This window comes from Neophocaena asiaeorientalis, unplaced genomic scaffold (genome assembly GCF_003031525.2).
Source record: "Neophocaena asiaeorientalis asiaeorientalis breed wild unplaced genomic scaffold, Neophocaena_asiaeorientalis_V1.1 scaffold225, whole genome shotgun sequence".
In the NCBI taxonomy this organism is placed as follows: domain Eukaryota; kingdom Metazoa; phylum Chordata; class Mammalia; order Artiodactyla; family Phocoenidae; genus Neophocaena; species Neophocaena asiaeorientalis.
The window spans coordinates 3,400,662-3,414,373 of NW_020172364.1; the positions used below are offsets into that span (position 1 = coordinate 3,400,662).

The window sequence follows — 13,712 nt, forward strand, 5'->3', positions numbered from 1 at the left end:
TGCTCCTTCGGCGGGAAGGTCTATGCCTTGGACGAGACGTGGCACCCGGACCTGGGGGAGCCCTTCGGGGTGATGCGCTGCGTGTTGTGTGCCTGCGAGGCGGTGAGTGGACCCAATGGCCGTGGCCGGGGCCCTCGCGGGTCGGGGACCTATGGGGTCTTGGGACGCCGGAGGGACTCGGAGTTGCTGAAGAAAGAGAAGTCAGTCTGCAGATACTTGGGATATTTTTCTGACGGAGGAAGCGGGGAGGAAGAGCCCCCTTCAAGTCTCAGGTGTTGCCTATTATTGATCACCCACTGTGTGTCAGGCTCTTTGCCAACTCCATTTCGTCTGTCTCTCTCTTAACTCCTAGTACAACCATGCTAGATAGATACTATCATGACTCTCATTTTTCAGATAGGGACCCTACGGCCCATCGAGGTTAAGTAACTTGTCTAGAGTTATGCAGCTTGTATGTAGCAGAGCAGTCTCACCCCGTGGGAGGACCTTGCCCTGGTCCCGTGCCTCCTCTCGGCTCACCTCTGAGTCCCACCAACAGCGTATTGCCCTCATTCGGTTTTCCCGTCTTCTCTGCGAGCAGCCTCAGTGGGGTCGCCGCGCAAGGGGCGCGGGCAGGGTCAGCTGCAAGAACATCAAACCTGAGTGCCCAACCCTGGCCTGCGGGCAGCCGCGCCAGCTGCCCGGACACTGCTGCCAGACCTGCCCCCAGGGTAAGGCCCGCTCCGCGGTGAGAGGAGGGCAGCAGGGCCGCGATGCTTGGTCCTGGGCCACGCGGATGGAGCGAATGGAGCGGCCAACTGGCCCTCGTCGTGCCCAGCTGAAACCTGCATCCCCCACCCCCGGTTCAGAGCGCAGCGGTCCGGAAAAGCAGCCAACGGGCCTGGCCTTCGAGTATCCGCGGGACCCAGAGCACCGAAGCTACAGCGACCGCGGGGAGCCCGGAGCTGAGGATCGGGGGCGTGGAGATGGCCACACGGGTAGGCAGGGGCTGCGCAAGTGAGGACCGGGGTCATGGTTGGGGCCGGGCTGCAGCAGCGGGTGACGGTACTAGGGATATCTTCCTTCCCTCACAGACTTCGTGGCGCTGCTGACAGGGCCAAGGTCGCAAGCGGTGGCACGGGCCCGAGTGTCACTGCTGCGCTCTAGTCTGCGGTTCTCCATCTCCTACCGGCGGTGAGAAAGGGGAAGGAGGGAGGAGGGGTCAGCTGGAGGCCAGGGAGGGAGAATTGGGGAGGCTGGAGGGGCTGCTTCTGGCTCAGGCTCGGAGTCCGTGCTCAGGGTACTCTCATTACCAGGCTGGACCGCCTTACCCGAATCCGCTTCTCAGACTCCACTGGCAGCATCCTGTTTGAACACCCTGCAGCCCCTACCCAAGATGGCCTGGTGAGATGATGCCGTTTATGAGTGCTTATCCAGTCTGGGCGCTGTGCTGAGAGCATGTTCTGCATTACCTGCTTGGGTCCTCACAACAGCCCAGTGGGAGAAAGGCACTGACATTATGATGCCCATTTTACAGATGAGGGAACTGAGGCTCAGTAGCAGAATGTGACTTGCTCAAGGTCACACAGCTAGTAAGTGGTGGAGCCAGGATTTGGACCCTGGCATCTGGCTCCAGGGCCCCTTCTCAAACTTCCTAGGAGGGCCTGGGGGCAGCTTCCCATATTCCTTCCTCACCAGACATGGGCCTCTCAGCAGGCCTGTCCTGCATTCTGAGTAGAGTCTTCTTATCTCTCTGTTCCAGGTCTGTGGGGTGTGGCGAGCAGTGCCTCGGTTGTCTCTGCGGCTCCTTAGGGCAGAACAGCTGCATGTGGCACTCGTGACACCCAGTCACCCTTCAGGGGAGGTCTGGGGGCCTCTCATCCGGCATCGGGCCCTGGCCGCAGGTGAGGGGAGCAAACAGCCCCTGGACATGAAGTTTGGAGTCTTCTCTACCCCCAGGAATGGAGTGGGCTGAGGAGGGGACTTTCTGGTGGGCTCTCATGGTCCTTTCTCCCACAGAGACCTTCAGTGCCATCCTGACCCTGGAAGGCCCCCCACAGCAGGGCATAGGGGGCATTGCCCTCCTCACGCTCAGTGACACAGAGGACTCCTTGCATTTTTTGCTGCTCTTCCGTGGGCTGCTGGAAGCCAGGAGTGGGGGTAAGTGGAATGGGGGCAGCACATAGGAGGAGGGTAGGGAGATCACCTATGTTTCAGAGGTATCCACATGTGTGGCTGTTGCAGGACCAGCCCAGGTTCCCTTGCGGCTCCAGATTCTACACCAGGGGAAGCTACTGCGAGAGCTCCAGGCCAATGCCTCGGCCCAGGTGAGCAAGGATCTGGCTCTTACTGCCACCGGTTCTGGCCTCTTGCTGTGCCCACCATACCCTGCTCTGCCCCCAGGAGCCGGGCTTTGCTGAAGTGCTGCCCAACCTGACAGCCCAGGAGATGGACTGGCTGGTGCTGGGGGAGCTGCAGATGGCCCTGGAGAGGGCAAGTGGGTCAGGGCTGCGCATCAGTGGACACATTGCTGCCAGGCAGAGCTGTGATGGTGAGGCAGGGCGAAGCCTGGCACCCCGGGGCACACACAACTGAGAGGCACGGAGAAGTGCCAGAGGAGGGGCTGGGGGGGTATAGGAGGGATCCTGGGGGCTGGGGATGTGAATGGCCATGCAGCAAGCTTGCCTCCACCTGTCTTGACCCTCTGCAGTTCTGCAAAGTGTCCTTTGTGGGGCCGATGCCCTGATCCCCGTTCAGACAGGTGCAGCCGGCTCGGCCAGCCTTACACTGCTAGGAAATGGCTCCCTGATCTACCAAGTAAGAGCTGGGGGATGGAGGAGGTGGGAGGGCAGCAGAGCAGGGCGGGGCTTTGGCCTGCAACAGTTCAGGGCCCAGGCCTTCTCTGCTACTCCAGTTTGCCCTCCCTGACCCTGCCCTCCAGGTACAGGTGGTAGGTACAGGCAGCGAGGTGGTGGCCATGACGCTGGAGACCAAGCCTCAGCGGAGGAACCAGCACACTGTCCTGTGCCACATGGCTGGACTCCAGCCGGGAGGATACATGGTGAGTGCTTCAGGCAGGGCAGAGCTGCAGGTCCCAGGCACCAGAGCTGACAGTGCCGGGGGCTGTGGGAAGCCATGTTGGATGAGCAGGGATGTTCCGCATCATTCACTCACTCACAGGCTCTCTCACTGATGCATTGATTCACTGGACACATTTTTTAGTGAGTCTCAGGCTAAAGCCTGCAGTACAGAGAAAATCAGATGTGGCCCCTGTCTTCAGGAAGCTCATGTCAAGTGGAAGGGGTTATACAGGGAGATCAGTGCAGCAGATCACGTAATAGCAAACGTGATCGCAGTGGCTGCCATTTATCGAGCCTTTCTATGTGTCACAAACTGTACTGGTTGTCTTGCTTCTGTTATTTTTGGCCCTCACAGTACTCATTTATAGATGGCGAAGTGAAGGATCAGAGAGATTAAATAACTCCTCAAGATGGTTGCATAGGTAGGAAGTGGCAGGCAAGGGACTTGAACCTGGGCCCACCAGGTTCTTATCCAGTGTTACTGGTGTGAGGAAGTGTGTATGGGTTTAGTGGGGGCACAAAACATGGAAAGGGTTCAGAATCTTGGGCTTGTGTGAAAGCTGAGGAGGGGTTCATCTGGGACCCGGCAGGCTACAGCTGGGGCTCACCCTTCCCTGCCCCCCAGGCTGTGGGTGTCTGCCCTGGGCTGGGTGCCCGGGGGGCTCATATGCTGCTGCAGAATGAGCTGTTCCTGAACGTGGGCACCAAGGACTTCCCAGATGGAGAGCTGCGGGGGCACGTGGCTGCCCTGCCCTACAGTGGGCACAGCGCCCGCCATGATAGTGAGTGCTCCAGGGGTCTGCCTGCCCTTTGGTGTCCTCTAACCTGTGACTCAAGCATGTGAGGGATGGTGCCAGAGGGCCAGAGTCTGGCGTGGTGTCTTTCTCTGTGCCTGAGCTCCAGTTGGCATCTGGAGAAGGTGGGGATGTGTAGGGTGGCCCTGCCGGGAGACCCTCCCTGTTACCACACACGGTGCAGGGCTCTCACTTGCTGCTGCCCCAGCCCTGGGCCTGTGGACAGTGCCTGGCAGCTCGTGGAGTCCGTGTTGGGGGAGACGGGGAATGCCGGGATTGAGTCGCTGCTCTAGGCCACCTTCTCATCTGTCACCTCTCCTCTGTCTGGATCCAGCACTACCTGTGCCCCTGGCAGGAGCCCTGGTGTTGCCCCCCGTGCAGAGCCAGGCAGCAGGGCATGCCTGGCTCTCCCTGGATACCCACTGTCATCTGCACTATGAAGTGCTGCTGGCTGGGCTTGGTGGCTCAGAACAGGGCACCATCACTGCCCACCTCCTTGGGCCTCCTGGGATGCCAGGGCCCCGGCGGCTGCTGAAGGGATTCTATGGCCCAGAGGTGAGGACGTGATGGTGGGAGGCAGTTTGGAAAAGATCTACTTTCTCGCATGAAAGGCTGTGTGGGCCTTTGGCAGGAGAAGCAGAGAGCAGGCAGCCTCAGGAGTCAGACAGACCCGGGTATGCATCTGACTCAGCCTTTTATTATCCATCCTCTCTCCTGCGTCCTACTCTGGTGGGATCTCTTGGATAGTATGTAATATCCTGAACCTCCAGAGGGGTATGTGGGATGGACCAGGCCCCCGACGTGGGGTGGGTTGCCATGGAATCGGGGCTAGAGAGACCTGGCTTCTGAGCTCTACACCATCGCCGCTGGGCTTTGCTATCCTGGAGGCCTTACTTAATCTCCCTGGGCCTCAGTGTCCTTACCCGCGAACTGGGCGTGGTAGGCTCAGCCCTAGGGTGCCTTGTTCCCGTCCCTGATTCTGTCTACTCACAGGCGCAGGGCGTGGTCAAGGATCTGGAGCCTGAGCTGCTGCGGCACCTGGCACAGGGCTCCGCCTCCTTGCTGATCACCACCAAGGGTAGCCCCCAAGGGGAGCTGCGAGGGCAGGTAGGCAGGCAGTGCGGGCCGGTGGGGATGGTCCAGTGTTGGGCTATCACTGTGTGCCTTAGTCAGTCCCTTGCTTTCTCTGAACCCCGGGGCTGGTAGAATCACACACACTCCCTCCTCACTGGTCGGGAGGCTGAAGCCAGACGAGGTACTTAATGAGGCTGGTAGCTGACCATCTGTCCTTGGCAGCTGGGATGATTGCCGTGGATAATAGCATCCTCCTGGGGCTCAGGGGCGCTCAGGGTGTCTTGGGCTGACTGGCTGCTGCTGGTGGAGACGCAAGGGGGAGCCCGGGCGCTGCCTCAACCTGCCTCTCCTCTCAGGTGCACATCGCCAACCAGTGCGAGGCGGGCGGCCTGCGCCTGGCGGCAGCAGGGGCCGAAGAAATACGGGTGCCCGGGGCTCTGGATGCAGTGGTGGCCGAGGTGGCCGCGCTGCCCGCTGTGCTAGGCCCAGATGCCCCAGCGCCAGCCAAACCTGGTGGCCCTGGGCGGCTCCGAGACCCCAACACCTGCTTCTTCGAGGGGCAGCAGCGCCCCCATGGGGCTCGCTGGGCTCCTAACTATGACCCGCTCTGCTCGCTCTGCACCTGCCAGGTAGGAGGCCCTGGAAGGGCACACTGGGGCCTGGGTTCTGGGTCAGGATCGCAGTCAACCCCCAACCTCTCCCCGTAGAGACGCACGGTGATCTGTGACCCCATGGTGTGCCCACCAACCAGCTGCCCAAGCCCGGTGCAGGCGCCGGATCAGTGCTGCCCTGTGTGCCCGGGTGAGTGCCCTGCAGGAGCGGAGAGGGTAATGGAGGGTCCACCGTGTGGGCGTGAGGCCTCTGCGGAGGGAAGGAGGGGGCCACCGTCTGCTTTCACTACTTTGGATCCACAGAGAAGCAAGATGTCGGAGACCTGCCGGGGCTGCCGAAGAACAGGGACCCTGGAGAGGGTGAGCAGAAGTGGGCGTGGAGGGGTAGGGAATCCAGAGGAGCTGTTGGGTGGGACGGGGTGGGGGATGGGAGGGGGAGAGTGTTTATGGGGGTGGAGGGAGGCTGAGGGGCACAGGTTACAAGTGACACCTAGAGCTGTTGGGTGGGACGGGGTGGGGGATGGGAGGGGGAGGGTGTTTATGGGGGTGGAGGGAGGCTGAGGGGCACAGGTTACAAGTGACACCTGATAGACTTCATCAGATTCACTGGCCCACAAGTGGGCCCTGCGGTTAGACTACTGTGGGGTTGGCCTGAGGCTCAGTCCTGGGTTGTGGGCCCAGCCAATGAACTCAGTGCTAATGGCAGCTGGGCACTGTCCCCCACCAGGCTGCTATTTTGATGGCGACCGGAGCTGGCGGGCAGCGGGCACCCGGTGGCACCCTGTCGTGCCCCCATTTGGCTTAATTAAGTGTGCTGTCTGCACCTGCAAGGTATGGCCACCCAGTCTTCTGTGGTGCTGGAACCCAGCGGGTCTGCAGAGCTGGGGAGGGGGCTGGTAGGAGAGGAAAGCCCAGTCTTGGTGAGGAGGGCTCAAGGATCAAAATAACATGAGAAGAGTTCCCTGAGCTCTGAGAGCTGGCTTCCTATAAAGGAAAAGGGCACGGACTGATTTGGGTGTGAACTCTGGCTCTGCCAGCTGACTAGCTCCATGTAACCCTGGGCACTTTCTGTGCGTCCCTGAGTCTCACTTTCCTCTCCCATAAGCAGATGTGGTAGCACCTACCTTGCAGGGCCACAATGAGGATTTGAGTTCAGGTACATAAAAAGCCCCAGCCCAGGGCCTCTGAGTAAAAGGCCAGGGATGTATTACTTTGGAGGTATGGGAAAGGAGAGGGAGGAAGCAGGAGGCTTATGTGCTCCTCCTTTTTCCTGATACCCCTCACTCAATGGATCCCTACAGGGGGGCACTGGAGAGGTGCACTGTGAGAAGGTGCAGTGTCCCCGGCTGGCCTGTGCCCAGCCTGTCCGTGCCAACCCCACTGACTGCTGCAAACAGTGTCCAGGTGAGGGGGGTGGGCACTGAGGCTTCTTGGGGCAGATAAGGCTTTTTGTCCTTGTCCTGGGTCGGGGTGGGGGGATGCATGGTGAGGGGATGCCTAGTGAGGGTGGATGGAAGGGATGTCTCAGCTAAATCAGTATTTACCCAGCATTGCTCTGTGCCTAGCCTGGAGCCAGGGATCTACACGCACTGGAAAGAATGTGCATGTGTTAGTGGGCTGTGATGGGATCCAGTTCCTGTCCCATCCATCTACCCATCCACCCATCCATCCACCCATCCACTCATCCATCCACCCATCCACCCATCCACCCATCCATCCATCCATCCATCCATCCATCCATCCATCCATCCATCCATCCATCCATCCAAACTTATCACCTACTAAGTGCCAGAAACTGCTGGTGACAAATAAAACCTGGGTGGCCCTCACAGAGCTCACATCTACTGACCTCTCCCTCCTTCCCTCCTTCTCTCCCTGCCAACAGTGGGGTCAGGGGCCCACCCCCAACTGGGGGACCCCATGCAGGCTGATGGGCCCCGGGGCTGCCGTTTTGCAGGGCAGTGGTTCCCGGAGAGCCAGAGCTGGCACCCTTCGGTGCCCCCCTTTGGGGAGATGAGCTGTATCACCTGCAGATGTGGGGTAAGTGAGGGCTTGTGTGAGGCGGGCATTGGGGGCCTGGCCTGGGGGAGGGGAACTTCCCAGGGAGGGCAGGCTCCTGGGGGTGGGCTTCCCCCAAGAGGCTGAAGGCCGCTGTGCCCCAGCACCTCAGGGACCCTCAGGATCTGGTCTGTCCTGCACCAGGCAGGGGTGCCCCACTGTGAGCGGGATGACTGTTCACTGCCACTGTCCTGCGGCCCAGGGAAGGAGAGCCGTTGCTGTTCCCACTGCACAGCCCGGCGGCGGTGTAAGTGAGGGGCCTGGGGCAGCAGCTCCGGGCTGCCTGTGGGACGCCTGGGGAGGGAAGGGAGCCCCTGCCGTGTGGCGGGAATAGCGCCCACTGCTGCACAAGTGCCACCCCGTCCCCCGCCCCGTCACAGCAAACTTGTGGACTTGTTCGTGATTGCCTTTTCTTTAGGAATGAGATTTCTGACGCCCAGAGGAATCAGGCAGCTAGGCTAAAGTCATGCAACTGGTGTGTGCTGACATGCTGAAAAAATTCTGATCTTTCTGGGACCAGAACAGAGGAGCTCTGCTGTGCCCTCCCTGCCACCCCACTCCCTCACTCCTCTTCTAAAGCTCACTCCCTCTGTCTCCAGCAGTTGCAGACACCAGGACAGTTCCAGAGCTGGAGAAAGAAGCTGAAGGCTCCTAGGGAGCAGCCAGAAGGCCGCGTGACCAAGAGGATGGGGCCTGGGCTGGGGGAGGAGGGGCGCCGGGGACCCCGCATTCTCCTGCGGGAAACCCAGTGCCTTCGGCCCCTCTTTTCTGCCTCTTCTCCCTCCCCCACTACCTCTGGGAACCACAACTTCACAAGGGGGAGGGGTAGCCAGGGCCGACCAATGCCATGTCCACTCCAACTTCGGCCTTGTCGCCCTCTCGCCTCTGCCTTGGAAGCCCACCCCCTTTCCTTCTGTACATAATGTCACTGGCTTGTTGGGATTTTTAATTTATCCTCACTCAGCACCAAGGGTCCCCCCCACTTCACTCCTGCTGCCCCTGAGCTGAGCAGAGTCATTATTGGAGATTTTTGTATTTATTAAAACGTTTTTTTCCAGTCTTTGGGCTAGTGGTTGTTTCTTTGTGACCAGGGGCCTGAGTGAGCCCCAGTGGAGAAGGGTCTGAGGTTAGGCAGGGAGAGAGAGGGCCACCGGCTCCTGGGGCTTCCCTCTGACCTTCGGGGAGCGGGAAGAGACCCGGGGAAGGGGACAGGATGGCACAGCAGTGGGCTGGCATGCCCGGATTCCGCAGAGGGGCTTGGGCCATCTTTGAGATGGAATAGGCAACCTGAAGCAGGATTTGGACACTCGTTTCCAGTGACCTGCCCGGGCTGGCATTTCTGCCGAGCATTATAGTGTCTCAGAACTGTTGCTGGTAGGATTTAAAATTTGATCTGTTACCCTGGGGTCAGTCAGGCCTTCTGCTCTGCAGAGAGTTTGACTGGGCTTCCGAGCTTCTCCGGCAGAAAGAGACGGAAGGTAAAACAGGGGCTCTGGTCAGAGGAGAAATGGGGGTGGTTCTGATACACCTGGGTTTTGAAGAGAAAACTCCCTCACGTACAGGCCTCCGCTTTGCCACTTTTTACTTGAGAGTCACCTTTCAGCATTCTCCAGTGACTTCCCTTGGCCATCTCTTATGTGCCACATCGGATTTTGGGTATGTCACACGATGAACAGCCACTCGGAGCCATCGCATGGTGGCGCTGCTGGCAGCTGCCAGTTCACTTTGGGCCAAGTCAGTGTCCATGCGGGTATTTGAGTAATTTATGACTACAGACTGCAGAAGATGCCTCCTCGGGGCTGAGGGAGAAACGGGGGCTGGAGAGAGGCAGCCCAGGTGCTTACTGGGAGTGGGGAGTCTAGAGTCTGCCACTCTAAAACGCACGTCAGCTTCTCAACTTGTGGGAAAGCCTAAATAAGAGTTTGCATTCTAAACAAGAGTTTGTTGCTTTCAAAAAAGTTTCCGAACAACTGTTTCATTGCATTTCACCCTTAGTCTTTTATGAAAATATTGGGAGATAGAGAAACAAAAGTGTGACACCTCTGACACAACAAAAGGGACAGGAGGGGGTAATTTCATAAAGTAACACAATTGGGACAAGGAGGGTGTTCACCAGGCATGCTGGAAGGGGCACATTTTAGCTCATCAGATTTTAGGTAGTCAAAGAGGATGAGTGAAGGAAAAAACATAGAGCAAATTCTGGAATACTGGAGAGACATGGTTGCAGATAATAAAAGTGGAAAAATTCTTAGGGATCGTGAAATGATCATGGTGGTCTGAGAATAGAGTCGCCCTTATAACATTGTTTTGGCCTTGATATATGATCTCATGAACAAAGGGAGCTGCCAGAATGATTTCTGCTCATCATAAAAGTAAATCACTGTGAATAATTATGGTAATACACAAATGTGTGAGAAAGAAAGAAAAACTCACCTGTTAGAAAGAAGAAATTCTAACCCCTAGATAACCACTATTAAGAAATCATTGAGTATTTTTCTGAGTTTTCCTTTGCCCGGCTGGAGCCCACTCTGGGTCCTGCCCCTGTAGCGCCTCTGTTCCCGCTTGTGAAGGGGCTGTGATGCCTTCCTTGACCCAGTTGAGGGTATTTGTATGATCAACTCAGGAGCAGGAACACATGTAAATCTGCACAAATAAGGAAAGCAGGAGATTGCATTTAAGGGAAATCTGATCCTTTGCATTTAAAGTGGCAGGGGAGGGCTTCCCTGGTGGCGCAGTGGTTGAGAGTCCGCCTGCTGATGCAGGGGACACAGGTTCATGCCCTGGTCTGGGAAGATCCCATGTGCCGCAGAGTGGCTGGGCCCGTGAGCCATGGCCACTGAGCCTGCGCGTCCGGAACCTGTGCTCCGCAACGGGAGAGGCCACAGCAGTGAGAGGCCCACGTACAGCAAAATAAATAAATAAATAAATAAAATAAAGTGGCAGGGGAGGCAAACCCCCAGAAAATCTGAAAAAATCCTCACCAAATCAGGGAACTTGGCAAGTTGATATTCAGTGATTTGATTTTCAGCGAATTGACCGGAGCCCACCAGTGGGGGCTGAGCTCCTCAGCTGGTGGGTGTTGGGCAGGGCTGCGAGTTGTCCCATCGTCTGGGGGCAGTAGACGTCGTCTGGTGGGGCTGTCTCCTGGTGGGCCAGGGCCCCAGCTGTCCCTTGGGAGGAGTCATTCACGTCTCTTCTTGTCCACCTTGGCTGGGCTGGATCCTGGGCTGAGACACAGCCTTCTTGTGAGACGCCACACCTTTTCCCCCCCTTTTGGAGTCCCCCATGCCTGGCTGAGTCCCTGGCCCTACTGTGGGGACAGAGGGTCCTCACTCTCCATTTGTGCAGTGAGACAAGATGGGGGACAGGCAGAGGTAGCAGGTGCCAGTGGGAGGAGAGTTGCAACAGGGATCCCACTGAGTCCTTCTCCATGCAGGGGGCAGTGAGGCTGCTGTTCGGGTACTGGGGTGACAACTGCCAAGTAGCTGGTGGACCTCATAAACCTGCCTGTTGTTGCTGCCACTCTTTCTGGTGGCCCTGGTGGCCCTGGTGCTTACCATGGAGTCCTGGGGTCCTGACCAGCCCCCACTCTGAGGGGAGATGAGGGAAGATGACAGGAAAGCAGAGGAAAGTTCGTGTCTTTTTTGGGTGCTTTTTGGGAGCATTGGTGTTTGTATACATGCGTGCGCGCACACACGTCTGAAGTGTGTTATGTGAGAGAGAGCAGAGCATCCACACCGCATCTGTTATTTTTATCCATGTTTGTTAGAATGTGAAGTTTTCAGCTTCCTTCATTTCTGTTTTATTCTCCCTTATGTGAATCTTAAAAAAAAGCAATGAACTTCTTCTTTAAACTCAACCTTCTGTAGTCCTTTCTGCCTTCTAAGTGGGTAGCAGCAGAGACATATTCGTTTTTTGCAGTACTTGGGCCTCTCACTGTTGTGGCCTCTCCCGTTGCGGAGCACAGGCTCCGGATGCGCAGGCTCAGCAGCTATGGCTTACGGGCCTAGCCGCTCCGCGGCATGTGGGATCTTCCCAGACTGAAGCACGAACCCGTGTCCCCTGCATCAGCTGGCGGACTCTAAACCACTGCGCCACCAGGGAAGCCCGAGACATATTCTTTATACTGGTCTGGAGGGAGAGTTGGGGTGGCAGATGATAGTAAGCAGCAAGACACGAGGCTACAGAGAAGGAAGGCCGGGGAGAAACATCCCGTGGAGAAACAGCAGAGGGCCTTTTATTATGTACTATTTATCTCACAAGCAATCAATTTAATCACTTATCAATAGCTACTAATTGCATGCAAAAGGCAATTAGGGAATAGTTTCTTCCTTCCATCCCTATCCCATTGGCCAACCAGGTCCCCTCCCCAGAGACTCCCTGTTACTTATTTCTTGTGTATAAGAATGTCTCTTAAGAACAGGGTTGTCCAAGATCCAAGTTTAAGTTGTTTGCATTGTTGTGATACAGATCAGTGCTTTTCAGACTTTGATGTGCATATGCGTTACCTGGGAGTCTTGTTTCAATGCAGACTCTGATTCAGAAGGTCTAGGGTGGGCCTGAGATTCTGCATTGCTGACAAGTTCCCAGGTGATATACTGTTGGTCCAGAAACACATTGTGAGTAGTAATCACTCCACATTTTCAGCCAATGTGCCATGCTACTGTAAGTTTAGTCACTCAACTAATATTTATTGAGCATTTTTCTGGTGCCAGGCCCTGTTCTTGGTGATGGGGACTCAGTAGTCAGTTAAGCTGGCTAAAAGTCCTGCCCGTGTCGAGTTTATAATCTAGTGAGAGAAGACAGACAATACATATAATAAGTATATAGTGTGCCAGAAACAGATGGAGCTATGGAAAAAATAAAGCAGGAACAGGGGAACTGGGAGTTCTGGGGGAGGAGGATCTGAGTGTAGTTTTAACAAGGATGACCACAGAATGCTCTGGTGAGGAGACATTTGATTAAGGACTAGGAATGAGGGGAGAGAATGAACCATAGGGATATGCAATGATTTTTTTAAAAAGTTGTGAGTGGGCCTAAGTTCCTTATCAGGAGAGAAGGGAAGAGACCTGCCATAATTGTGAGATACATGTGAAATCAATATGTCAGTAGATATCTAAACTCCGAGAGCAGATTCTGAGAAAAGGAGCTCCTTGGAATATTAGGGAGAGAAGTGGACCTCCACAAGAACAGAGGATGAGGTCTTGATTCAATCGTATGAAATCTCTTCTTCTAACACTTGAATTATGTACTATATAAAGATGAAGTATGACTAGAGTAAGTGTAAAAGAACTATCTACCAGCTGGTACAATTAGGTTACATACCTTAACGTGTCAGTTCTGCCTGCAAGTGTTTGCTTACAAGATACAACCCATTCAGGCACTTTTGAGTCTGGAAAAGGAATAAGGGAAGAGGTTCTATTCACAACGGGGAAGGAACCCTATGGCAAAATCTCTACCAAGGAAGAGGCTGCAATTTAAGTACGTATCTTGTGGTTGGAAACGTTAGAGGCCAAAATGCCACATGAAACATGAAGAGGTTTTCAGGTTGGCAGACAAGTCAGGCTGTAGTTTGACATCTCACTGAATGCCACCTAAAGAAGCACCATGCTGGGAGACTCTGAGGAAAGGGGTTAATGTGGGAGAAAGGGAGCAGAGGGAAGGTGGTGGGAGTGGTACCTGGTGGACTCATCCTGGAAGGGTGGGCTCCAGATGTTGGACAAAAGATGTCTCATTCTCCCCAAGCAGCTGGAACCACACCAGCTTCAGCTTGTCTTCCAGAGGAGTGGGGAGCCTACCCGGTGAGAGGCCCAGCACCTCTCCTTCCGACCAACCCACCAGGTCCCAGGAGGTCTAAATCACATTTACTTCCAGGACTCATCCCCCTATCCCCCAACACAAATATTACTGCACCTGCTGGCTGATGCCTGAAATTCCTAACACAACTGGAAGATGGGAGTTTTAAAATGCAAACAAGTGGTTAAGATATTAGGTCACATGCTAAAGTAGAACTACTAGTCAACAAATGTAAATAATTAGCGTCATATCCTGTTCCTTTTTGACAAGGGGGTGGGTTAGAAAAAAGGTAGACTGAAGCGGGAGGTTGGAGGGAGACG

The 13,712-nt window shown here is 55.8% G+C and overlaps 1 protein-coding gene across 1 annotated transcript; it reads left to right on the forward strand.

Annotated features, from left to right (window-relative positions):
• The first annotated feature begins 24 nt into the window (after positions 1-24).
• On the forward strand, positions 25-7,837 carry CHRD (chordin). The gene is made up of 21 exons (XM_024768007.1): positions 25-102; positions 581-710; positions 849-977; positions 1,074-1,173; positions 1,296-1,383; positions 1,742-1,883; positions 1,999-2,139; positions 2,224-2,306; positions 2,383-2,530; positions 2,690-2,796; positions 2,921-3,040; positions 3,685-3,841; positions 4,188-4,408; positions 4,847-4,960; positions 5,284-5,556; positions 5,635-5,728; positions 5,842-5,898; positions 6,266-6,369; positions 6,840-6,942; positions 7,424-7,578; positions 7,701-7,837. The coding sequence occupies exons 1-21, from the start codon at positions 73-75 to the stop codon at positions 7,758-7,760; spliced, it is 2,556 nt and encodes an 851-aa protein (XP_024623775.1). The 5' UTR covers positions 25-72; the 3' UTR covers positions 7,761-7,837.
• Positions 7,838-13,712: the final 5,875 nt, after the last annotated feature.

Excerpts from the sequence above, each read along its gene's own strand:
- CHRD (XM_024768007.1), top strand. The coding sequence starts at position 73 with ATGCGCTGCGTGTTGTGTGCCTGCGAGGCG. Across the intron at positions 103-580 it reads TGTTGTGTGCCTGCGAGGCG|CCTCAGTGGGGTCGCCGCGC; the intron begins GTGAGTGGACCC and ends CTCTGCGAGCAG. Across the intron at positions 5,729-5,841 it reads GTGCTGCCCTGTGTGCCCGG|AGAAGCAAGATGTCGGAGAC; the intron begins GTGAGTGCCCTG and ends TTGGATCCACAG.